The 26,986-nt window shown below is 41.7% G+C and overlaps 1 protein-coding gene across 3 annotated transcripts in view; it reads right to left on the bottom strand.

Moving 5' to 3' along the window:
- Positions 1-1,401: 1,401 nt before the first annotated feature.
- The window catches only part of LOC138259926 (glyoxal reductase-like), a 46,025-nt gene continuing 20,440 nt past the window's right edge, over positions 1,402-26,986 (bottom strand). For all 3 annotated transcript variants that reach the window (XM_069207910.1, XM_069207909.1, XM_069207911.1), the window contains exon 2: positions 1,402-16,088. In XM_069207910.1, coding sequence (XP_069064011.1) covers positions 15,224-16,078 — 855 coding nt within the window. In that variant the 5' untranslated portion in view covers positions 16,079-16,088 and the 3' untranslated portion in view covers positions 1,402-15,223. The remainder of the gene's footprint in view (positions 16,089-26,986) is intronic.

Below are 26,986 nucleotides of genomic sequence, written 5' to 3'. Positions count from 1 at the left end.
TGTTTTGTTTCTACTTGCTATCACATGCATGTAGATTTGGAGAACCTTCAGGTCGGCTCCGTTGCCCTCACTTCTTAAGATTCATGGATGATGCAGTAATCCTGAAATCCCTTTTTCACCCTAAAGTAAATTCCAGGAGATATATATATACACACACACACACACACACATACAAAGGGGTGTGTGCAATTTAATAAAATATCTACTAGTCCATGGGACAGGTTGCTTCTTAAATCTACTTGTCCTGCAAAATAAATCTACTTGCTCCTTTGGTGCCATGTAGTGCGTTGACAAATTATGGCAGTAATCTAATTATATAAGAGCTCTGATATTAGCATCTCTGATTATGCTAGGGCTACTTACTATAGTACGGGTTGAATACTTGCAATTTCAATCCCTACTATAGCAATTTCCTTATCTTGCTAACTTCCTGCAGATCTATGTACTGGGGTTGGAGGAAGCAGTAAACAATAGTTCCAGGGCAGGAATGCCTTTGAGTCTACAAACCTACTTACTGGCATGTTTTAAGGATTTTCACCAGCTCTTCTCTGATCTTTTCCCATAATAAGAAAGGTTGGAAATTTACTCTTGACAATGACAGAAGTAGAATTTCTTCCAGGGTTGAGAAAAAAGTGGTTGGAGGTAAAGTGAAGTTGTAAATGCTCAACAGATTTTTACATGAGCAAATCTACACGTGCAGATTTGCTCGTGCTAAAATGCAGTTCACAAATATTTTGTAGGAGTACAATTTCCTGGTCTACTTCTGTATGTTCTTGTGAATTAATGAAAGGCACTAATTCAAAGGCATATACTGTGGGTGTATGTTTGTGACTTTCTTTAGTAACTGGGTCCCTAATTAGGTCTGGCGTTAACAGAGAGATTTTGTTTTTATTAAACTTCTATTTCTCTCTCTATCTATTGTGTGGCTTTACTGTGAGTGGTGGCATTCTGCTCTTCCACAAGGAGCATATTGGCACACAAAGTAGTTTTTGTTCTGTGCTAGGGACTATTGTGGCGATCAGTGGCATAATGAAACTGGAGGGCATTCCCCTGCAAAAGACATAGAGGTCCCCCTTCCAGACTCACTCAGGGCAGGTGCAGTGCTTAGGGGGGCCCTGGAGAGGGGCTGCTTGGCCTTTGTGACGCCACTGTAGCAATGTGTGCTTTTTGAGACCAAAAACTATTATTTTTCCTTTTGCCAGTGTTTGTTACAATGGTGAGGCCCTGACAATAGATGTTAATCTCCTGTGCCAACTTCGGTAAAATTTCAGAGAAAGTGACAGAGACACATATTGAGGGACTGTTATCCACTACAAAGCATTTTCCACAACAAAAAAGTGTTAGAAATGCTATGTCAAAATCAGACATGCATTGACGAAACAAAGAGACTTACAAAAAATGTTGGATCAGTTGGCTTTGCCAGTGCTTGTTTATTTTCATGTATCCCATATTCTTGGTTTTCCATTAGGAATATTTTTTGGAAATACTAGCATGCATCAACACATTTTACAAAATGATGCTTCAAAGAAATAGCACTTAAAATTTCATAGTAGCAAGTTGTTTTTCTTACTTGCATTTTTTTAAACATTTTATTTTGAAAGCAAAGCATCATCACTTTTGCTTACAAGCTTCTGCAAACATCTGCATCTAATAAGAGAGCATTCTGGAAGCATTATACGTAGCCTCATATTGTTTACCCTTTCAAACATGTGTGTACACATTTTCCTTTTTTTTACTGGAACCACTGCCAGTAGTGCAGTGCGACCTTAAAACCTTTATTTACACCGCTCATCCTAAAAATGAAGGCTTTTCATTAATGGACCGTAAATACGAGTTTGAACAGCATTAACTTATGGACACACATATTACCTCAACTGCAGACAGTTCCCTTCTCTGTAAAATGACAGCAAAAAGGTTTGTGCTGCAGGGGGATGGGCCTACTTGTCCCAAGGACAAAATAAACATAAAAACTTGTTGCCCTTGACCCCAAACAATATGTCCCGGCCGTCGGGCGATAGGAATTCCACATCCCTGAATATCTATATATATATTATAATATCCTGACTTTTTGGCTGGAATGAGGACAAGAGACACAGAAACATAGAAGTACTGGCCTAACTACTTACTGGTAATCTTCATTACTGTTGTTAACTCTCCCATAAGACTATAGCTTGATTGTCCTTAACACGTTCATACAAAGATACATCCCCTTAGCTGCAATAAGAAGATACACAGGGAAACAACCAGGCAGACCCTGACCTAAGAGAAGATTAGTCCTACTGTATATCATCTTAACCCAGAGAGTTCTTGAATACTCAACAGCAACTGCTGGATCAGTGCAACAGCTCACCTGCCAAGACCGCCAAGCTCCTTCTCCCTTATAGGGAATTGGAGGCTACAATGAGATTAAACTCTCTAGTCTCTTTTTTAATTCTAGGAAGTCACTCCCGGAAATAGCTACACAATCTGGAGTGCATAACTCCAGGGTAAGATGTAAAGGAGGTGAGACCTCCTACTGTGGTCTCCCCTTCTACCCTGAGTTAAAAGGCCATTACCACACAGCAGACCCTTCTTCTGTCACCACCTTGACAGTCATTCATGAAACAGCCATGTCCTCCACAAATCCTTTAAGGCAACTGCTATTCTAGGAGGGGGTAGGAGCGGCAGGTGATGCAAATGTTTTAACATCTAAAACTCTAGTCTTTACCGTAGAAGCAGGCATGCAAACATTTACCACTTCTGGCTCAAAGATGTGGTCTCTGGATAATAACATCTCAGAACTGACATCAGAGATCAGAGCAGTTAGGGCATACACATTCTCATTTCACAGCAACCATTTTGAAGATTGCCTAAAAACTGTGCTGGACTGGAGTCAGAAGCTCTGGCAGGTCGGAAAAAAAAGACCATGCATTTAGAAGATTGGTCATAATGGGACAAAATATGCTTTCTGAGGGTCCAGAGAGGATGATGTAAAAGGATTCCTATAAGTTCTCCTACCCGAACTGTCAGTCCTCATGCTCTTGCAAAGAACAGAATTAGGCAAGATTCACTGCATAAGAAGCATGCTCAAAACCCATCGCTGCTTATAAGACATGAACAAGCCTGACAAGTAATATAGACAATAAACAAGAATGGCCTATTCACAACAGAAAGCCACACTTTGACTATCCCCAAGGAGAAATTACTTCATACCATTTCATCCAAACCGCCAAAAATTGGACATCAAATATGGACTGCTTGAACGGGAAATAATGTGGATCACTAGAGACGGCAGTTTCTCTGAATACTCTGACCCGAAAGAACTAAAAGGTTTTTTTGAACAGACTGGAAACCACAGATACAGAAGTCTCCACAAATCATCACCAGAACCAGTGCAGAAAAACAGCACCAGTGGATCTTAATTCTCATTATCCAGCAGTACTGCATGGCACAGGGCAGACTTCTAGATACGGAGGGACCAGGATCCAGTCCCAAGTAAGCAGAGTGACATTCTTCTGTGTATAATCCCATTTCCCAATTTACTGAGCGTCTGCTATCTGTAGACTAGGTATCACTACCGAGCACCTAAATCCTGATCCGGAATAACCTTGTGACTGGTCCCACTATGAAGGGAACGTATTTACACACACACTCAGGACCAATAAATCAGCCCGTCAACCATCTATTTTCCAGCACCCCGCCCCAAAGAAACTCTCAACCCAGACACTTCATTAGATATCGAAATTGCTCTGCTGATGGAGGCCACTCTCCCAAACACGCATACACTTTCAGTACTGACAATATTTGCAATATATCATTTTTAACAGTGGTCGAATTGCGTCGGTGTGCTTTAAAGTCATCAAGGGGTGCCCTCCAGCATTTTTTCAAAGTCTTCTTGCAGTGTCAACCGGGGTGTCTCATTATGTCAAAAGAAACAAGATATCTAGAATCAAAGCACACTCACATACTACTATTGCAAGAGATGCACCTATCCCCAACAGAAGCAGACAAACTGAAGAAAGACTGGGTAGGCACTGTTTTATACAACAGCCAACTGGCATCTGATCGAGGATATCTGGAGACAGCCCCCACTGTTTCCCAGAAGGATGGATTTATAAGTTTACAACAAAAAAAATCACTGCCATACTGGATACTAAATTGTTATTATTAACCAGATTTATATAGCAAATGGCTACCCAACTAGGGGTTTCCCAGCCCTACGACATGGCATAGATGCCCAGAGACATCCTGATAGCTGATCCTGAAGTCCACAGTTAAAACAGCCAGCTTTTAAGCCTCTTACCGAAAATTGAGAGCAAACTACATGCTCTCAGATCAGGTGGGAGAGAGTTCCACAGCTTTGGGCCTAAAAAATAAAAGGCTTGGCCTCCTTGCCTGGATTGCCTAACTCTGGGAACTACAGCTAGATCAAGGTTACTTGTACACAGGGATCAGTTGTGTGTGTAGGTGACACCAATGATCTTAAAAGAGGGCCAGAGTTTGAAAGACATTTATGTACATAACATAGCACTTTGAATCGAACTCATCACTCAACTGGAAGCCAATGCAGCTCACGAAGCAGGCCAGTAAATAGGTGGCCCAAGTATGCAGCTCATGGAGCAGGCTGGTAAATAGGTGGTCCAAATATGGATAGGGCATGATTCCTCTCCTGCCTATTCAAAGTCATCATGGAATGTAGATGCACCCTTATGTAGATAAGTGGTCTAGCCATTGACCCTACGCTGGATAGAAAATACCCAGTTGCCTCCAATAAAGCAAATGACAAGGGTTTTCTGTGAAATTTAATTGAAGATCGTGGAATATATGTTTGGAGGTTAACAGACTTGATTGAGAAGAACAACTTCTTTTTTTCCCGTAACTGTGGTACCCTCTTGAGAAGACTAAATTCTTGCTACTTACAGATGTTATATCCTGGAAAATGCTCTCTCAGACCACTCCACAACCACAATGACTATCAAGTGTGGCATTAATCTCCCAGCAAAAAACTGTGGTAAATTAATCTGCATCTGCCCCTCACGGAGGTCTGAGGAACTTTCACCATAATCCAGGAGCAAGGGAGGAGGGGCAAGGAGGGAAGCCTCTCTTCCAGTGTGAGCCATGACACTATAAAGCGCCTGCTGTTTCCCCACAGTGATGGGCACCTGCATCTGCCCATCACAGAGATCTGAGGGACTTGTTGTCCCATAATCCAGGAGCAAAGGAGGAGGGGCAGCAAGGAGGGAAGGCCTCTTTCCCACCGCAATGCTAAAAAGTGCCTGTTTTCCCGTGGAGTGGGATGCCTGCATCTGCACCATACGGAGGTTAGAGGGACTCGTCCCAAAATCGGGGAACAAGACAGTAGGGTCCAACAAGGAGGGAAACCTCACTCCCACCACAAGCAGTGATGCTATAAAGCACTTGGGATGCACCCGGGCAATGACTGGGCCAAAGGCGAGGCCGTCTGCGCCGATCCGTGGACAGACAAGACAGGCCTGTTCTCTTGGTCCTGGTGGGTTTTTGGGCTCGTTTGACCCTTCACTGCACATAGCACTTTGATTTGTATTGCCTCCCTAAGTAAGTGGCTTGTCCTCTCCTGGAAAATTTGTTTTTTGTTTAAACTATCTTGGTCGTCCCCACCTTTGTATCTACCTTTGTGTCCTGTTGTCATCAATGTACCAGTACTACAGTCTCTCCAGGGTTTGCACACTACTAAGCAGAATGGGCAAAAACAAAAACAGATAGTGAGTGAGTGCTAAACCAGTGATGGGCACTAATCATACCACAATTGACTTTTCTTCCTATTGCGGTTGGAGTCATTTAAAAAGAAACTGATTTGGCGGAACAACGTTTGTCCTTGGATCTTGCTGGCGCAGCTGGGGTTCCTTGAATAGAAGAAACCGCGGTTGCTAATGTGGTTGTGGGTCAGGCTGTGGACCAAGTAGATGTGGAAAGAATTAGTTTCATTACAGCTTTGTATATGTCTCCTCCAGGGGCTTCTCCTCCCGGTCGAATGAAACTTTACTACTCCCAGCTCCCCCTTTAATTTGTAAACTCCCCTGTCGCGAAGCGCAAGAGGAAGAGTCGGAGGGTAAATAAAGCTTCTTCCAGCCAGTGCCCTTTAAGCATTAAAGACTCTCCTCTTGGTGATTCCTTAGGGGCTACTGCTCTGCACAAAGTGACACCTACAGTTGAAGATTTTCTTACGCCTATCTCAGAAAAGCTGGATAAACTGGAGGCTGAAGTGAGAAAAATCCTTGGCCTTTGCCAGGCCAAGCAGAAGTATGTTATAATGGAGCTTTCACTACCGCCTACAGAAGTTGCCATAATCACCAAGTCATCCGGGCCTAATTTGTCTCTGCTGACAGTTGCCCAACCTGTCGTTGAGGGTTTGTGTCCATCCATTCCTTCTCCTACCCCGGTTAATGGGGGGAACCAGTCCTAGCATAAGAACATCTCGAGGACACTGCACTAATAGGGCACTTCATCTTCCTCCGGGGGCTACTCCACTGGTAGAGGCTTTGAAAAATGTCCCTGTGCTCACACAAGGTCAGGAGACCCGTGACCAATTGAAAAATAAGGTGGTACATTGGCTTACCAGAAACTCAGATCTTTATAGTTATGACTTTCTTTTTGATACCATCATCAATGTGGTGCGGGTGCACTGGGTTGGCCCTCAGCCAAATAACAAGGGGGAGGGCGGTATAGTTGTAAATGTTGCACAGAAATTGATTGCGGGTTCGCTGTTGGAGCATTTTGTTTGGGTCAACTTTGCAGCGGGAAGTGCACAGTCAGTCCCACAGGATACTTTAAAAACGTCCTCAGGGCTCAAAAAATCTACTCTACCCACATTTACAAGTTTTATTTTACGAGGTTGAGCTATCTTTAGATTCCACTGACGCTTCTGGCTGGACAAAGAACAGGTGTTCTGTTCAGTCAGAAACTGAATTAGCAATTAAGAAGCCTTTACATTTTATTCTTGTCACATTCCTCTGTGTTCACAGTCAGAGGTCAAAAGTCAGTTTGTCTTCTTGCAATGCAAATACATTTCCTTGTGACTGTAGAGTTCCAGGATTTTGTAAGGTGAACTGTATGACCTATGTGAAGTGAAAGGCTTTTGGTATGAGCTTTTTCTTAACACACAACATTAATATAACTAAGTCAACTTTACAAACATTTCAAAATATATTTCCGTAGCTGTGAAAGACCATTTTTTGTACTTCTGTGAGATGAAGAAAATATTCTAATAGGATGAAAAAAAAGTCAGAACACTTTACTTGGTGATGTGCAAATAATAAATGTTTCTGAAACCCAATTTTCACAGATTAGTGTTAATACATTATATAGTTTTAGAAGTAAAGCTGCAAGTTAGTGGGAAGGTTTTTGGACATTTCTTGGAAATTTACTGTCTGTAAATGACAGTGCGCTACCACATCATGCTTTAGTGATATATTTATTAAAAGTGCGTGTTTAAACGTAAACTGAGAAACATTCCTGCCCTGATGGCAAAGCTATTAGTAAACTAAGAGGCAAGTCATACATGGATCATGTGTACACTATATGTGGGAAAGATGTATTATACATGGAGCAAACGTTGAGTGTATTTAATCAAACATGAGAGGATTTTTTTACAGCAAAAATGCTGAACTCACATATTTGAAGTTGCACTCATATATGAGAATGAAGAAAAAGGCAACTGTAAAATACAGTATTTGCCTAGGATCACACAATTTGAAACTTGTTTCCGGGTCAAGTACATTACAGTTAGGTCGAGTAGGTTATTCAAGCTACTCGACCTGCAGGTCTAGTAACATTTTGATGATTTCTTGAGGCCTGCTGCTGCTGTTTGGGTGTCAATAATTTCATGTGATACCATGCTTGGTCACCATATGTATAACGTTCACACATCCAATCGTTTTGCTACTTTGGAACAGGTTGATTGATTGATGCCCATTAATCAGGATCTTTCTCTATTATATGGTCCGGGGTCTCCTACTGTATCTTTGGGGGGAGTTCTCTGGGGCTCATGTTGGCCCCATATCCTGCCGCTTTTCAGCTTCTTTGGGTGATCGTGAGGTCTCTAATGAGGCTGCTCGAGACCCCCGCCCTTCTACCCTGTTGGTCATTAACTCTAGCAGCTGCAGCAAAGGTTCTTGCCCTCATATCAGCAGAGCAGCAGCTTCAGTTAAGTCATCAGTAGCTATTACGGCCCCTCGAAAGTCTGTTGCATCAAAACATTATGATATTAAGTGTTCATTTTGAAATGTGGCTGGTGTTTCAAATAAGGTTAAGAATGAGGTCTGGCTTCATTTGGCCCTCAGGGCATGGGTGCTATGTCTGCAGGAGACCTGGTCCAGAGAGGCTATTTATATTAATGGGTTTCACCCTGTTCATACTCCTGCTGAAATGTCAAGACGTGGTCATAATAAAGGAGGTCTTCTTACCCTAATTTCTACCACCTTACACTAAAGGGTTCCTAAAACCTACTTAGAGTCTACCACTTTCAAGTTTTTACCATTTTATTTGATGATAAGCTAGTTCTTGTCATAGTTAATTATCATAACTTTTCTCTGACAAATGTGGACTTTGCTGTTTCTCTTGATAATACTTTGAGCGCCGTTTTGGACAAACTTACAACTGATTCGTTTATTATTTTGTGTGTGGGGTAATTTTAATTATAAGTTGTGCACCATATGAGATACCTATGTTTGTGGTGTGCCTGTTTGGGATTGTGATGACCCTGCCCATTTTGAACATACTACATACTCTTTTTAATTCAATATTGAGTAGGTTGTTTCTTTTCTTAACAATCGACCTTACTGAACAACCTACTGTAGATCATATATCTTTTCTGGGTAGAGGGCAAGGGAGTTTGATAGATTTTATTGTGCTTCCCCAGTCTTATAAGGCTATAAGTTTTGGAATACTTTCAAATGGGCTATGCCTTGTTTCTGCTTATTGATTCCGGTAAGGCCATTTCATCTCCTCCAGTTGTGCTACTGTAGTATATGCTAAAAATCAGGGTATCACTCAAATTTGGGAAGTGGTTGATTACTCCCTTGACCTCAGGGAATTACTGAAGGAATACGGGGATCAACTCCTAGTATGTTTAAATGATGCTCTACCCCCCCCCCCCAAGTGGTTCTAAGCACTTTTCAAATAGTTTGTCAATCGCTTACTAGTTTTTTGACTCCGAAAGGAAAAGCAGCTTGAGCCAAAGTCCTGTGATGGTTTGATAAAATCTGCTCCAGATCCCACAGAAACCTTGTGGGTGCACTGAAGCAGGTTCCGCCGGATAGAGGGATGGTGGTGCTTCTTAGACGTCAATACAAAAAGGCTAAATCAAAGAGGGAAACAGATACTGTGAGAGAAGCCTGGGATAAACTCCATCGAGCAAGCATGAGCAAAGACTCATTTGTTTTGGAAAACAGTAAATGATCCTTTTTTTCAAAGACAACCATAACACCCTTACTGATGTTAATATTCTAACTCAAGATTGGGTTGAGTTTTTTTCGAACTGCTACTGTAGTAATGAGAAAGTGGATAGTCTTTGCCTAAGGATATTTTTAGGGGTAACACAGAAAAACTGCTGTTAGACCCACCTACCTACAAGGAGGTGACCTCTGCTCTGAGTCTGTTTAGGAGAAACAAGGCCCCTGGCCCAGATGGGGTCCCAGATGATCTTTTTCTAGATAATTATGATCTTTGGGCCCCACTGATTGCTAATGTTTTGAGATGTGTGGCTAGAGTAGGTCCCCTGAAATCGTGGTACAGTGCAAATATAATACACATTTTTAAAAAGGACAATAGATCAAACCGTTGCAGCTACTTTGCGATTTCACTGATAGATGCTGCATGTAAACTTATGGGGAGAATCCTTCTTGATAGACTAGAGACGTGGGAAGCAGATAAGGGCGGTTTCTCAGACGTTCAATTTTGGTTCAGGCAAAGTCTTGGCACTGTTGAACAGTGCCTTAATCGTCACCTCTTCATTTCAAAGTATACTGTGGGTAGTAGTGGGAGTATCCATATGGGCTTTATTAATTTATCAGCGGCTTTTAATTGGGTGGATAGAGAGAGGTTGTGGACCATCATGCTTCATATGGGTTTTGACTTGGTCTTGATCCATTTTTTAGCTCACATGCACAATGGGGTTACAGCAAGGGTAAGGTATGGGAAAAACATGAGCTCACTGACGCTTTTGACATAAAACGCAGCATTAGACAAGGCTGCATAAGGGCCCCGTTTCTATATAAGTGACCTAGAAAAACATCTTAACATAGTGGAGGCGGACCCACCAGGAGTTGGCTATTGGAAACTACCCGCTCTTTTGTACGCTGATGATTGTGTCTTAATAGCCAGAACAGGTATAGTTTACAAAAAATATTAAATGTTTTTTTTCTGTTCATTGTTGGTTTAGTCTTGGTCATTGGGCCCTCATCCAAAATGCCTAAATCCCGACATCTTAATAGGAAAAAGCTATGAAATGTCACTACTTTCACGTATCAAGACATCCCCTACAATCAAAATATTTCTTGGACTCATCTGATTAGGTGTAGAAAGCCAAGAATTGAGCAAGTTACTGCTGCCCTCTTTAGATTTGCTGGGGGATTGGGTGGAAAACTACTGGATGCAATGGTGAACATCTGTCATGCTCAATGTCTTTCAATCGCAATATTTGGTGGTGGAGTAGGGGTCTACTCTGATACTTCCAATCTGTAAGTGGCTGAAAACATCTTTTTAAGGAAGCTTCTGTCAGTTCCTAATAGCATCCCTATTACCTTATGTCATACTGAATTGGGGTTATCTCGTTAGAGGATCATGCTAAATTAGCGAGTTTGTTGTTGTGGAGAGCAATTTGGGTCATGCAGGAAACTTTGCTCAACCAATCTATAATTAATGATTCTAAGTTTTCAGATGCAGCTTTCAAACTTAAATGGCTGATCTATCTTAGGAGGCAGTTTACCCTTCTGGGGCGAGAGGATTGCTATCACAACCCTTCTCTACCCTTTAACATTTCTAAAAAAACAATTAAGGGAAGATTGGTTTGCTAGGACAGAACAGACTAGGCGAGCTAAACACACAGGGAAACAAAAAGTGGTGGGCTATCTCCCTATGGTTACTACTAATACTATGAAGCCATATCTTTTGTTTCCACAGTCTCATACCCAGTGTTTTTATCTGATTAGGTAAAGATTTGGTATTGCACTTTTTTGGTAGCATATCCCAGCCATACTTTTCATGATTCCTGTTTAGAGCCCTGCCCACGTGACTCGATAACTACTCAGACTTTGTTAAATTGTTAGTTTTTTTGTAAACCTTGTATCCCAGAGGAAACGGTTTTTGCTGCCTTTGTTGAAGTATTTAAAATTCGGCAATACAGGCCAGCCTTGTTTTACCTACAGCTTTTACAAACACAGCACATTTTTTCTGATGATCTATAAGTATATTTCTGCAGCATTATGTCTAAGACAAGTAGTGGGGAAATAAGTTGGTTATGGGATGTGTTTGTATTATAGACTCATTTCTGCTCAGTCTTGTTTTAGTTTAAAGTTTTTATACTTTGTTTTTATCTTGCTTTAACGTTGTTGCATCTTTATGGACATACTGTTTGTATACCGAATAAAGATTTATTTGATGATGATGAATGTTTCCAAATTCAAAATACTACAAGATAAAGACTGCGAGATTACATTTAGACACACCTTATAGAGAAAAGTGGATAGCCGCTTCGCCACAAATACTAAGTGCAGCTGGCAAAGCACATATGAGGTGCATGATGACGATGATGATTATGATAAGATACAGCCATATCCAAAAAGACCTGCAAAAGGAGCAAACCAGACTAAAAGCTGTCATAAAGATCTAGCAGACACATACATTAAATAGTACAGCAGCATACTAAAACAAGGACAATTATGCATAAACCTCCGGGGCCAAATACGCCTTGGCATGATTATGGTGGCATCACTATGAACATAGTGAGAACACAGGAAGACTGCTTGCAGTGCAGATCATAGAGAAACCCAGTCCGTGATCCCAGCCGTTTGCCATGAAAATGTACTCTATTAACACCTCCTCAGCACATAGCCAGAAACATCCCCTGCATTTAGAAAAAAAAGATATTTATTAATGAAGAGCTAATAACCACTGAAGCAGGAAGGCTAAGATCTCTGGCTCTCTCGCCTTTACCTCCAACGAGGTATGGAGATCAGTACTTCCCAAAGAGGGAAAAGATTTTGTCTATTCAGCAAGCTACCACTCGATCTCAGCAATGTAGACATGAAAATACTAGTGAAAATCCTCAGATAATCCCATCCATCTATCCCAGGTGGAGTTTGTCCATGGAAGATCACTGGGAAACCATCTTTGGATATTACTATATTTGCTGTGCCTCACCAAAGATCTCCACAAAAAACCATAGTCCTCTCCCAGTACACAAAAAGCCCTTTGTTAGGGTTGAGTGGAGACACCTTCTCACGAACTTGAGAGAGGAGAACTGGGCGAAAAAAAATATTTCTAAGTGAAGGTTGACAAACAGGGTAAGTGAGAGGTGATGCCTCTCCCCCACGTTTACCATCCACAGAGTTGCACAACAGGAATGTCCCCTCTTCTAAATGTGTGCATGCTGGCTCTGGACCCTAGCAGTCACCATAAAGCAAACACATTAAATTAGATGCAGTCAAACTTAGGTCAGGGAATCCAAACTATTACATGCAAGCATAATACTACGTACACTCAGAAATCTGGAAACTCCCCAGCCTTCCTGATGTCCCTACTCACCAGATTCTCCCTTTTCACTGAAGGTAATGTGAACTGGAGAAAAAGTGAGGCCCAACCCATTTCCAACGCCACTGGCACAATATGAACTGGAGGCTTCAATTTCTAACAGAGGCAAAGTGGACTCAAATAGCTCGGCATACTAATAAGCAGGAGCCTCGAATGCATGTTAAGCAAAACGAGAATATGCCCGATGGACATGGCTACAACTGTTGCTATGGAGTATTATAAAGGAGGTGAAAATAGCAGTGGGTCAACCACTTAACTACCTCCTCAAAAAGTTGCAACTACTTATCCCAAAGAAACTGCTTCTCTAAGGAGATTGAGGCATTCTGCTATTTGTATGGGGAGATTAAAAAACAAAGATCTTATAATCTACAAAATGATACTGACTTCGGAGGTGTTAGATTGCCACATATAGAATCTCCTATACGATGCACTACGTTTCACAGTGAGTGGACATGCACCATCAGCTACCAACGACCTCTCTTTGGGTTAACCTGTAGAGAGACGTACAACACATTCTCGCCCTCCCTCACTACCCACCACCCCTTATACACCCCAGGTGTAGCTTACCAAATACCTAAATGCCAAGACAAAAAAAGGATCATTCAAGGTACCCACATGCTCTGTATTTTGTAAAATTATTATAAAGTGTTTACGACTAATCATTTTAACTACTATTGTACTGTATGGCCTAATAAACTTCTAAAACTGAATCAATCCGAAGGGCAAAAAAATTGTACTTAGTTGAACACATTTTTGATTCTCCAAAAAGTCTCAGAAACAAAAGTCAAGTACTGTAAACTGTGTCAGAGAATTTTAGAAATAGTAATGGGCTTCACTCCACTAAATTAAACAGTAACTAAAACTGTAATAAAGAAAACGATGATTTAATTTTATGCTAGCATACAGCATTCGAGACTTTAAAAAAAAAAAAAGTATGCCCTGGATGGGTCAGTCGATTGGAATGCTAAGCTGTCAGGAGAAGGGGCCACTAGGAAGAACCCTGCATACCCAATGCTGTCACAATAAAGCATCAACAGAAACGTGTTGCTGCTTTTTGTGTGCAATATTTTTGAGCACAGCGACATTCATTAAATATATACGTATATATTCACTCATGTGTTTTTAAATTAAAAATAAAGTGAACCTATAAAAGTTGCAAATGTCACCTACATGAAAACAAAATGTATCAAATGTCTGGAGAACCATAAGAAGCAAATTCCATAACAGCAGAAAGCACGTGCTGAAACACTTCCACACTGGTGGATAACAGGGATACAGTCACTAGAAATGCAAGGGACGTCAATGCACCAGAAGGGACGCAACGCAGGGTATGGAAACATGTCTTTTTACTCAAAATGTTCTTTAGAGCAGATGGCAAAGAATCCACGTCTGCAGTGAGGTGCTGTAGACATTTCATTAAGTAAATTCAATCTTGCACCACAATGAAGCAAGATAATCCACGCTCCACACGTCCACTAGGACACCATTTTATTGATGCTGAAGGACACTGCAGAGATCCTGCTGGATTCCAAGGAATACCCATTTGGAGTTTCACCTTTTAAAGTTTTTGAGTAGCACTAACTGCAACCTTGTACATTTAATACACTTGGGGTGACAGCAACAATTACATGGAAGACAAGCAGATGTGAAGGTTAAATGAACTGCAATTGCATTTAAAGGATTTTTAGAACGTGGGTAAAGATTGTCTAAGGATGAAATATTCTGTGGAAACGGTGCAAGTACACTGCAAATACTATTCAGTTGAAAAGGTATGAGCACAGTTCTCTACAACTATTCCTTAAGGGGCTTACTACAAAGGGCCTGCCGTTTGGGTTACTACTAACACACTCAATAAATACTGACATTTCAGGGTTTGGTATTTCCCAAGTGCTGTTTCTTTCTGTCCCTCAGAGTAGGGGATGATTTAGCTACACGGAGTGATTTCCTCCGTTCTGACTTACAAAACATAGACTGGTCAGGTATCCTTTTAAAGGACCAAATCTAGTATGTTCACAGTACCTGTACCGTGTGAGTTAGAGGCAAACTCCTAGTTAAGCCCAACTGAAGATAACCAGACACCGAAAATGAAGCCTTAAAGGAGAGCATTCCAGCAATCAAAAGCACGGATTCAAAACACATTTTCAGAGATTTCTGATACTTAGGTTGTGAGGGGGCTTTTCCAAACAAGATGAGCGTTCATACAGGATTTCCCACATAGCACAAATATTGATAACATGGACTGAGCCATGACCCTATGGAAAAAATAGCCCCCCCCCCATTTAATTGGCACCTTTAGAAATGTGTCTTTCACGTTGAATAAAAGAAGAAAAGATCATTGTACTATTCCACTGTGGAGCTGTAAATGCTTGCAGCGTGAAGTGTAAATGCTTCCTGCTGTACCACTGAGACCTTAGCTAAGCCTTGGATGATGTCTGGAAGGGCCTAGAACATCATTCTATCAGACCACGCCCTTGGGATCCCAACAGTAATGCTTGTCGCAGTGCATGGCATCCAGTTTCTCAAGGTCTTGTGGGGACAGCTCAAAGTCAAAAAGTTGGAAGTTCTCAACAATGCGTTCAGGGTTGGTGGACTTAGGGATCACCCCAACCTCCCGCTGCAATGCCCAGCGCAAAAGGACCTGTGAGGCTGTCCGGTTATACCTTGCTGCCACTGCTTGTACCTCTTGCCGCTGTATCAGATGCCCACTTCCCAGAGAAGTGTAGGCCTGTAGGTGTATGCCGGCTGACTGGCAGAAGCGCAATAGGTCCCGCTGGGCAAGCTCTGGGTGGTACTCTACTTGAAGCACTGCTGGTCGCACCCGGCACACAGCGAGTAACTCCTTGAGGTGCTCCTCAGTGTAGTTAGACACACCAATGCTACGGAGGATACCAGCTGAGTTCATCTTCTCAAGGGCCTCCCAGGATCTGCGCCGGCATTCTGGGTTACGCAGGTCATCACTTTTCCATCCCTGTTTACCTGGCCAGTGAATCAAGTAAAGGTCTAGGTAGTCTAGGTCCAGGGCCTGCAAGCTACGCCGGGCTGCACCTTCTGCCTCTTCACCATGGTCTCGTGGTGCCAGTTTACTGGTCAGGAAGATGTCCTGGCGGGTTAAGCCGTGCAGGGGAAGGAGCTCCTTTAAAGCTTTCCCAATGTCTGCCTCATTACCGTAGACGGCTGCTGTATCAATGGAGCGGTAACCACATCGTAGGGCCGCATCCAATGTGCTGTAGATGGTGCTGTAACCCTGGATGCGGAAAGTGCCCAATCCAACAAGGGGCATCCGGATGCCATTGTTAAGAGTGACACTGTCCATGTCAGGTCAGCTATAAAGAAAAGAAACATTTTAGACAAGTGAGAAAAGCATTGAGAAACAGGATATTTATTTAACACATGGGTACACGCAAACATTTTCCCAGGGGCCAAAAAGTTTGGTTTGTGATGTGCCGCACTGAAGCCAGGGCAGTGGAGGTCGGGTGAGGTGGCTGGGGGAATTGGCTGCAAGGTAGGTGTAGGAGAAGCGAAGGATATACATCTAGGGGCTGCAATGAACAATGAGAAACCAGAAAACCTGGAATTAACCCCAGCTTCCCCTCTTTATCAAATTGTGTGATCCTAGGCAATTGTTTACTTTCACTTTCCCTCCTTTTTCTCCATTATCACATAAACTAGGACCTCGAAATACATGATTTCACGGTGTGCGCTGCACAAATCCTGCTTCTGTGTTTGATTTAATAAACTATAATGTTGTTCATGTATGATGGGAACGCAGGCCACCCATAAAGTGCATTTAACCAGTGCCTTGCCTCTTTAATTTACTATTGCTGTTATTGTGAGGGTAAGGGGAAGAATGAACGTTTCCAAATTTATGTTTGAAAACTATAATTTTTAAATTAATACATCTCGATGCACTGATATAATAAATTGTACTAAAGTGAAAAGGTTCTGCATGTTAACTAAATACACTTTTTTTTTAATTTTAAAAAGACTGTCATAGTTTTACACTTATGCTGCAAGATGTCTTTGAAAGTGAAGGCGTATCAAAAGTTAAGCGCAGGAGTCCCTTGTTACTCCCTTTCTTTAACACCAATTAAGTTTGAAATAAATGATTGCTTGTCTATTTAATATTTGTATTGTTAGTGCGGAGTTGAGCAAACAGCTGCCCAGTGTTCCTGTTGCCCAGGGGGCCCCAAAGCCTTTTGATCATGTGCACAACTGCCGATCTCTGCTTTAATATCATGTTTTTAACATTTATTTCTGCACTAGGTTCTTTTTACCTACTTTTTTTGCAAAACATATGTACTCCACCTTTACCTGGTGGCATATTGTTACATTTTATTTATTTAACACTTTTAATGTCTAGTGCACATTTCTGCAAAAATGTAATAAATAACAAACAATAAACAGGAACATAGAGCAATTGATGCATACATTGTTAAGACTATCAGGCATTAGTATGTCGATTTACATCAAACAGAAGTTAGGTCATGAGTAAAACTTTTTTTAACATAGGAAAACAATCTAACATTACAATATAAAAATTCCGAAATCACGAGCACTGAAAATGATGGAGAAAGAAATGTAGAGACATAAAATAGACAAAACAAAAGGAGATTGGAATTAGATCACGTGAAGGCTGATTAGGTGAATTTTCAGCCGTTTCCCAAAAATAAAGGCAATTCGGCTGGATCCTTAGTAAGGGAAGCAGGACGTTTCAGACGATATTTGCAGCACCAGAGAAGGACAATTTCACTAGGAGTGAAGATTTGAAATTTATCGTTACCACCTTTATAGAGTTGGTAAAATGGAGAACAGCAATCAAACAAGATTACTTGTATGCCACTACGAAATAAAAATATGGAAACTAAGAGCTCAAAAGACGACCGACTTCTTTAAAACAGTAATGTCTTCACTGTTTTCCTGGAAGACAGCACTGATGCTTCTCACCATGTGCTGGAGCATGTTTCAAGCACTGATCGCTTGAAAGGGAACAAAACAGTGATAGCAGTATTACAGGCTGTTAATGATTAAGCCACCAACCTTACATTTCTGAACGTTTCACTATCCCAGGAAAATAAAACATGTGACCACTACTGTCACCAGTACGCTAACTGCCATATGACAGTTCACTTACTGATGGCTAGCATGAGATTTCTCACCAATATTCACAACCCTTTGAGACCTCACCTTTACACTAACTCCAATGAGGAGCTTGTGAGCTACTAGTAATTCTTCAGCTCCCTGTATGTAGCTCTCCTGTGTGCAGCACATCCTACTAAATTAGATGATTTTGTGTTGTTGAATGAATCCGAAGACAGTACAAATTAGAACTCAATTTTATGTGCTACCAGGTCCTTACAACAGTATCCATACAATTTCCTACCATAAGGTGTCAAAGTTATTGCAACAAACAATCAAAAACAATTTAACACTTACGAGATACTGTAGCACCCTTAACTTCCCGGTATTAAGATTGGTTGACAAGTGCAAATCAAGCAGCACACAGCCAGCACACGCTTCATCTCCAAAAACAGAATGCAGAAGTACGCTGTACGGCAGGCGTGCTAACCTGACTTTGGAGTTTGAAGCTTAACTTGGCTTATTGAGAATTTCTGTTGGTTTTGACAAGAATGACAGTTGGGAAATTTAGGACAATACTTCTGCTCCTTCAATACCCCATTAAACAAGAAGGACAAATCCTTTGTGCTTGATGTGTCATTCTATTTTTGATGAATGAGAGAGATATAGACTTATTCTCCATCTTTAATTACTTGAAAAAGCCGTTTTGGAGACGAAACGTGTCGGCTGTATTCTGTTTGATTTGTAATTGTGAAGTACACTTTCCAATCAAGATTTTCTACAATATCCAAAGTGGTGTAAATAAACCAGAAAACATATGGACTATTTCGCTGAATCTGAATAACACGACGTTTGGAGTGCTCAAGTGCCTTAGAAGTGTTACCTTTGGCTGAATTAATGTATGCATACCAAAATTTAAAAGCGTGTGTTCAACACAAAAATTGCAGAAGTCATAAGCCGATAATTTGAGAAAAATGGTTATGTTTCAAAAAATATTTAAAGCAGAAGGATAAATCAGGCGGCGCTCGGGAGACATATTACTATTATAATCTTGGTGCCATGGCGTACCTCAGCCGTAACCTTTTTGTATTACTCATGTACAGGTGTTCAAAATTGATAAAGGGTTTTTACGTTACTGTTGGCCTCCCTGCCTGATGCACAGAGATGATCGCTGTTGGTAATTTTGCATAGGGGGCCAATAATGTTTTGTTGCCTGATGTGGTCAGTCCTTCTCTGGGTTCTTTTTTTTTTTAAAGAAGAACAGACAAAAGGGGGAAAGAAAAGAGTTTTTCCTTTCACCTGTGTCTGTCTGTAGTGGATTCCTGCTCCACTGTTGCAGGTGGGACTGTGATCATGGAGCAGGAAATACATTACACTAGACCACCAGTTCTTTCTTCTTAACTGGGGGAGAGGCCCCTTCAGCAACGGTTGCCCCCGCCCCTGGGGGCGGTCAGGATCAATCATTTATCCATGTTTCGGCCCTTCCTGGGGGTTAGTTCAGTCATTTTTTTGGCCAATCTGCATCCGAGGGTCAAAACCCATTAGACGTCAGGGATTATTTAACTAATTGTGGGGAGAGACCTCCTTGGTGAAGGAAGGGAGCGGAACTAGACACAAGGGATTGTGTTGAAGGGGAGTGACCCCTGGAGCCCGCGTTTTTTTTTTCAATTCTGCGCCCCCCACATTTTTTTTATTTTTTATTTTTTCAGTGGACTGGGCCTCCGGGTGGGTGGTAACACTTGAGCCACCGGGTAATAAGGCTATTATGCGGTGGGGAATCTGCTTCTGGGCTAAGGTTTGCTTCCATCCGGTGGTTTCTATTTTTTGTCTTTGTCACATCTCAGCCTGTCCTTGATCATTTTGTAGTTCGTTTCAGGGAAAGAAACAGCTGTGGATGAGTCTTTAGTCTTGTTAAGGGGCAGTTTCTTTATTTTTAGGCAGTACATTCCTAGCTAGAGGGCACACAATGGAATTAAGATGTAACTGCTGTCTGAGAGTACTACTGGATGTGTTTATATAATTTCAGGATGTAAACTGGTAGGGATTGTTTTATTGACCCCCCTGGTAATCCATCCACATTTTGAGTCAATTGTGTAGGAACTTGGTAAAGGACATTTTAACAAAGGTCCACATTTATATGTAGATAACTTCTACTCTGGTGTGCAATTGTTCAAGGTACTGTACAAAGTGGACGCGGTTGCTTGTGGCACAATCCGCCCTAACGTAAAGGTTACCCTAAAGAGCTTGTATGTATTTTTGTTAAAATAAATGTGATGGCAGTGTGTGTGTGGACTGTGCTTGGCTGGTCGTGTGCGTGGACAAGCACTTGGCTGACGGCGTGCATGGACTGGCTTGGCTGGCGGTACAGGCTGGCTGGTTGTTTGACTGGCGCTTGGCCGGAGGTGTGTGGACTGGCACTTGGCTAACGGTGTACGTAGACTAGCACTTGGCTGGCGGTCTGCATATACTGGCAATTGGTTGGCGGTGTGTGAGAACTAGCATTTGGCTGGCGGTGTGCGTGTAAGGACTTGCTGCTGGTCACTACACACACACTGCCAGCCAAACATCAGTCCCCACACTCCGTCATCCGCCAGCTAGAGTGATTGTTGTGCCAGTCATGTGGGCATATGAAAATGATGGGCCCATGAATGGTGCCGTCTATTGATGTGAGTATAGTAATGTGCTGGACTGTTGATGTGAGATTGAATGATTTTGTGTGCCTCACGCATGAAAGGTTCGTGAATGGCCTGTAAAGGGGCTGGTGCTTTACAGCTCAAGAGCTGTGAGTCATTGGTTCCGTTTTTTAACTTTCCATTATTAAGAGAGTATTTCATTTTTGTGAATCTTTTGTTGCTAAAATTTACATTTTGAACCTTTGACTCACCCTCATGCCAAATCTAACCAGAATGTATTTGTACTTGAGGAATAGATGGTTGTGCAGTAATATCTGCATTTTCTGTCTTTCTCTTCCAGGGTGTACTTTGTCTCTAGAGAAAATCTACCAACACTACATATTTTCATAAACTAGACACCCAAGGGAGTACAGGGTGGTGTTTAGTGGATCCCATCACGTTTTCATAACCACAATGCCCAGCAAACCTCAAAATGTAAATCAAAATCACACATTTTCCTTGCATGTCTGTACCATATTCTTCCAGAATCAGAAGGAAACCACAAAATTCCTATCACTCAGTGTTTTCCCACTTGTCCCAATAAGAATGCTGCCCCACTTGTGTGGCTGGGCCTAGTGCCCGCGACAGGAACGGATCAAACTAGCGTCAATGGGAGTCCCCGCAAAGGAACCCTCATTGACCTGGGTTTATTTGTTCTGTTGCAGGCACTAGGCAGAGCCACACAAGTGAGGTACCATCTTAATCAGAAGACTTGGGGGGGAATGCTGGCTGCAAGGAGATATGTGGCTCCCTGCATTTTCCAGAACTTTCCATCACAGAAATGTGAGGAAAATGTGTTTTTTTAGTCCAATTTTGAGGTTTGCAAGGGATTCCGGGGAACACAACCTGATGAGAGCCAAACAAGTCACATCATTCTGGATTCTTCCAGGTGTCTAGTTTTAAAAAATGTACAGATTTCTAGGTTTCCCTAGGTGCCGCCGGAAGTAGGGTCCAAAATCCACAGCAAGGAACATTGCAAAAAAAGGTCTGTTTCAGTGGAAATATGTGATGTGTACATGTTGCATTTTGGGCAGTTTCCTGTCGCGGGCAGTAGGCCTACCCACACAATTGAGGTAACATTTTTATGGGAGACTTAGGGGAACACAGCATAGTAGAATAAGTGTTATTACCAATTGTATTTCTCTGCATTTGTACCTTCCAAATGTAAGATGACAGTGTGTAAGAAAGAAATCATTGCCCGTTAATTCACTTGTTAGTATGGGTAACCTCAAATTCAGAGATGTGCAAATAGCCACTGCTTCTAAACTCCATGTCCTGTGCCAATTTCGGAAATACATAGGTTTCCTTGATACCTATTTTTCACTATTTAAATTTTACCATATGAATTGCTGTAGACCCGGTACTCAATAAAAAACCTCTGCAAAGTGCAGCTCAGTTACTGGCTCTGGGTACTTTGAGTTCTTGGAAAACCCACAAACCTTATATAACCCCACAAAAAGTGTTTAGCAGATGTAATGGCATATTGCTATTGTAAATCGGCCACCATGATGAGTAGTCTCAAATCAAAAGGTTGTCACAAATGCCAGTTTTGTCCTACTAATTTTCAATATTTTTTTCTATTTCAACACTTAGGCCTGATTTAGAACTCGGCACAATGGTGATTTTAGCACTGCAAGCCTTTCGTTGATGCCATTGCCAAAACAGTCACTTTCTTTTGCAGCACATTTTCCCCATTCCCCCCCTCCCAAAAAACAATCTTTAGCTATATTTTAGATAATTTCTTAGTCCCCGGCAAGGGAATCCACAAACCCTGGGTACCGTAAGAATCCTTTAGATGTTTGGGGGGGGGCATGTATTGGGAGGTGGATGGGAGAAAGACCTAGTAGCGAAGGGGTTAAATGTGTTTTATGCGACAGTGTATGTTATTGTAAGAGATATTTAAAATGCAAAGCGCATTGTATGGAAATCAAATTCATCCTCTTCCTCCTAGGATCTGGCAACAGATGGCAACCTCTGCCACAAGGCTCCAACACTGCTCCTGTATCCTATTACTCTCCTCTAGTACTGTTTCGTTAGATTGGAAAACGGCAATGGTAGTTTCCCTGCAAAAAAAAAAAAATCATAAAACACCTTCTCTCGACCCCACTTCTACTATTTCCTGTAACAATCCTATAATAATAGGATTTTGTCAAATTACTTAGAGCTTCAGCATCTGCTTGAACCAGCTTAATCTGAATTTTTAGCTTACACAGCACTGAAACGGCCCTCATTTTAGAGCTCCGAATGATGGTAGACAAGGCCTGTCATTTTGTGGCCCTGGTATTTTATTAGATCTCTCTCGGCTGCCTTCGATATGGTCACTCATAAAACCTTCATTTACAGACTGGCTGAAATCAGTATGATGGCACTCTACACAGCTGGTGTAGGTCTTATTTAGAAATTACAAGTCAAGCTCAGACTTTAAGGACCATCGAACAAGGGCACTACAGGGTTCTCCATTAAGACTACTTTATTCAACATTTACCTCAGAACACTTGCTCAGCTGAATCACAATCATATTTCCTGAATTATTCAGATGATACCCAGTTAATTATCTCCATTTATCAAGCTTCTCCAGCACCTGTTGAGACTATTGATCTTTGCATATGCAACATCACTAGTTTCCAAACTTCTAATTCAATGTTATTAGGCCGATCTGCCCACAGGGGGGGCAGAAACCTCTAGGCGCCAGGGCATTTTTTTTTTTTTGTGTTTTTTTTTTTTAGAGATGGGGAGAGACCCATTAGACAAGGGTCGCTCCCCTGAGGGGCAAATTGTATTTAGACCATTTCTGCCCCCCCTTGGGGGCAGATCGGCCGATTTTAGGTCAATCTGCCCCCAAGGGGGCAGAAACCACAAGGCACCGCAGATTTTTTTTTGGTGCCAATGTCACGCAGGGGGAGCGACTCCGTAGGCAAGGGTCACTCCCGGGGGAGGGTTGGGGGGGTAAATTTATTTTAGGCCATTTCTGCCCCCCCTTGGGGGCAGATCGGCCTATTATTAGGCACCGGGGATTTTTTTTTTGTGCCAATGTCACACAAGGGTCGCTCCCATGGAGGGGGTGGGGTGGGAAATTTATTTTAGGCCATTTCTGCCCCCTTGGGTAGGCTGAGCTAGAGGCCAAAATCCACAGGTAGGCACTTTGCAAAAAACACCTCTGTTTTCTGTGAAAAAATTTGATGTGTCCACGTTGTGTTTTGGGGCATTTCCTGTCACGGGCGCTAGGCCTACCCACACAAGTGAGGTATCATTTTTATCGGGAGACTTGGCGGAACGCTGGGTGGAAGGAAATTTGTGGCTCCTCTCAGATTCCAGAACTTTCTGTCACCAAAATTTGAGGAAAATGTGTTTTTTTAGCCACATTTTGAGGTTTGCAAAGGATTCTGGGTAACAGAACCTGGTCAGAGCCCCAGACGTCACCCCAACTTGGATTCCCCTAGGTCTCTAGTTTTCAAAAATGCACAGGTTTTGTAGGTTTCCCTTGGTGCCGGCTGAGCTAGAGGCCAAAATCTACAGGTAGGCACTTTGCAAAAAACACCTCTGTTTTCTGTCAAAAAATGTGATGTGTCCACGTTGTGTTTTGGGGCATTTCCTGTCGCGGGCGCTAGGCCTACCCACACAAGTGAGGTATCATTTTTATCGGGAGACTTGGGGGAACATAGAATAGCAAAACAAGTGTTATTGCCCCTTGTCTTTCTCTACATTTTTTTCCTTCCAAATATAAGAGAGTGTGTAAAAAAGACGTCTATTTGAGAAATGCCCTGTAATTCACATGCTAGTATAGTCACCGCGGAATTCAGAGATGTGCAAATAACCACTGCTTCACAACACCTTATCTTGTGCCCATTTTGGAAATACAAAGGTTTTCTTGATAGCGATTTTTCACTCTTTATTATTTCAGCAAATGAATTGCTGTACACCCGGTATACAGTAGAATGAAAACGCACTGCAGGGTGCAGCTCATTTATTGGCTTTGGGTACCTAGGGTTCTTGATGAACCTACAAGCCCTATATATCCCCGCAACCAGAAGAGTCCAGCAGACGTAACGGTATATTGCTTTAAAAAATCTGACATTGCAGGAAAAAGTTACAGAGTAAAACGTAGAGAAAAGTGGCTGTTTTTTCACCTCAATTTCAATATTTTTCTTTTTCAGTTGTTATTTTCTGTAGGAAACCCTTGTAGGATCTACACAAATGACCCCTTGCTGAATTCAGAATTTTGTCTACTTTTCAGAAATGTTTAGGTTTCTGGGTTCCAGCATTGGTTTCACACCCATTTCTGTCACTGACTGGAAGGACGCTAAAAGCACAAAAAATCATAAAAATGGGGTATAGCCCAGTAAAATGCCAGATTTGTGTTGAAAAATTGGGTTTTCTGATTCAAGTCTGCCTGTTCTTGAAAGCTGGGAAGCTGGTGATTTTAGCACCACAAACCCTTTGTTGATGCCATTTTCAGGGAAAAAACAACAAGCCTTCTTCTGCAGCCACTTTTTCCATTTTTTTTTTACAACGAAATTTTCACTGTATTTTGGCTAATTTCTTGGCCTCCTTCAGTGGAACCCACAAAGTCTGGGTACCTCTAGAATCCCTAGGATGTTGGAAAAAAAGGACACAAATTTGGCTTGGCTAGCTTATGTGGACAAAAAGTTATGAGGGCCTAAGCGCGAACTGCCCCAAATAGCCAAAAAAAGGCCTGGCACAGGAGGGGGAAAAGGCCTGGCAGCGAAGGGGTTAACAAGACATATATGAAGAAAGAAAATATTGTGCAACAGGACAAAGCAACTTTTTGCTGACAGGGTTCTGTTATACAATGCATCAAGAATGGGCTTGCAAATTGTGAGCTAGATAGGTGTGCTGATTTTATTTAAGGGGAACACTGCCATTGTGAAATCATATTATTTAGAAACAATGAAGCAAAGACCAAATACATTTTTACATTTTCTTATTTGTTGAGAGAAGCTAAATATCATGCAAATAAATTCAGCACTGTGGAAAATAAGAAATAATTTGCAATTATGAATCTTTTCTGTTAATTACGAACTTTGAAACCAATTGCAAACATTCAATAAGGTCTAACCACATACAAAATAAATATATCACTGAAAAAACAAAGGCTAAACTGATGCTATATAGTTATGTTCTAAGACCTTAATTTGAGTTGAAAAAAAACCACTGAAATTTACAGAAAAAAATTGAAAGGTTAAAGTGATGTCATAGTAAGGTGCTGGAAAGAGACATTAACCAACAGTTAAAGAAAACACAGAACCTCACCAATTAATTTAGTTAACTAATCATAACATGCACCCCAATTATGCACTGCTTATAACTGCATATATTACCTCACTCATATGACAAAATTAAAATAAACCCTTATATGTGGACAACCTCAGCCGGCCAACAGCTGTGCACAGTAGGATTGTCCGCATAAGTACTCGAACCCCACTGGCTGAGGAGGCCTTTTCTCCTATCAGCCAATGGGGTACCGCAGTACACTGGATGATACCACAGTGCCTTGCAATATGATTGGCCTGCTGCAACATCTCTGCAAATTCTAGCAGTAACCATTACAGGACTTAGAGATTGGGAAGCTTGCATAGCACCATGATACACTGGCTCCCTTTCCAATCCTGCACCATTATGCAACACCCCCTCAACCTCCCCCCCCACACAAAGACACAAAAAAGACAAGTCTTCTCTATCTACGCTGACAATATCTGGAATAACATCCCACTAGAAAAATCAAAATACCCCCTACCTTTCTATATTTCAGAACAGAGCAGAGGACCCACCTCTTCGGACAACGCTCCACACAATAGGATTCACCACCAATGAACGGCATGCTTTATTGAAACGATCCTCAATAGTAATCCTGTGCTCGCGCTCTCTTCAGCACTCTGTTAGTCTCCAGCTAGATTCACGCTATATAAACACTTAGCTATACATACCTACTGAGACTCTCCTATGATCTTTTAACTTCACTGTATCTTTTGATCTCTCGTCTCTTCCAACAGGGCAGTGGATGCCCTGTATTTAGGGGCCTCCTAACATCTCTCTACAGTGATTGTCATCTCACTAATACGGACTATCCTGACCCGATTTGCCGATGCTCATATATTTCCACCCTTGGGTGACATCATTTACATCAAATAGTTAATGCGAAGTCCCAAAAATGTTTTAATTTGAAAGTCTTAAAAAGGCAGTGATAGATATAGTTGCAGTATCAGCTACACATAAGATGACCCTACACATTGATTATGAGCTTTTGTCTGTAGGGTTTGCAGATCAACTTCCACTGATTGGCTTGTGACAATTCTCCACAGGATGTGTTTGAAACATGCACAGGTGATGTTCAGGGACCATGATGGGGTCATTTGAAGTTCTGTAAGGGTCTCCCCAATGGCAATTTTCCACAGGGTGGGAAGTGAATTTGTCAAGTCTAAGCCAAGGTGAAATTGTAAGTCCTAGCTTCTGCT

Source organism: Pleurodeles waltl, chromosome 9, assembly GCF_031143425.1.
Source record: "Pleurodeles waltl isolate 20211129_DDA chromosome 9, aPleWal1.hap1.20221129, whole genome shotgun sequence".
Lineage (NCBI taxonomy): Eukaryota > Metazoa > Chordata > Amphibia > Caudata > Salamandridae > Pleurodeles > Pleurodeles waltl.
This window is presented reverse-complemented; position numbering and strand designations above follow the sequence as displayed.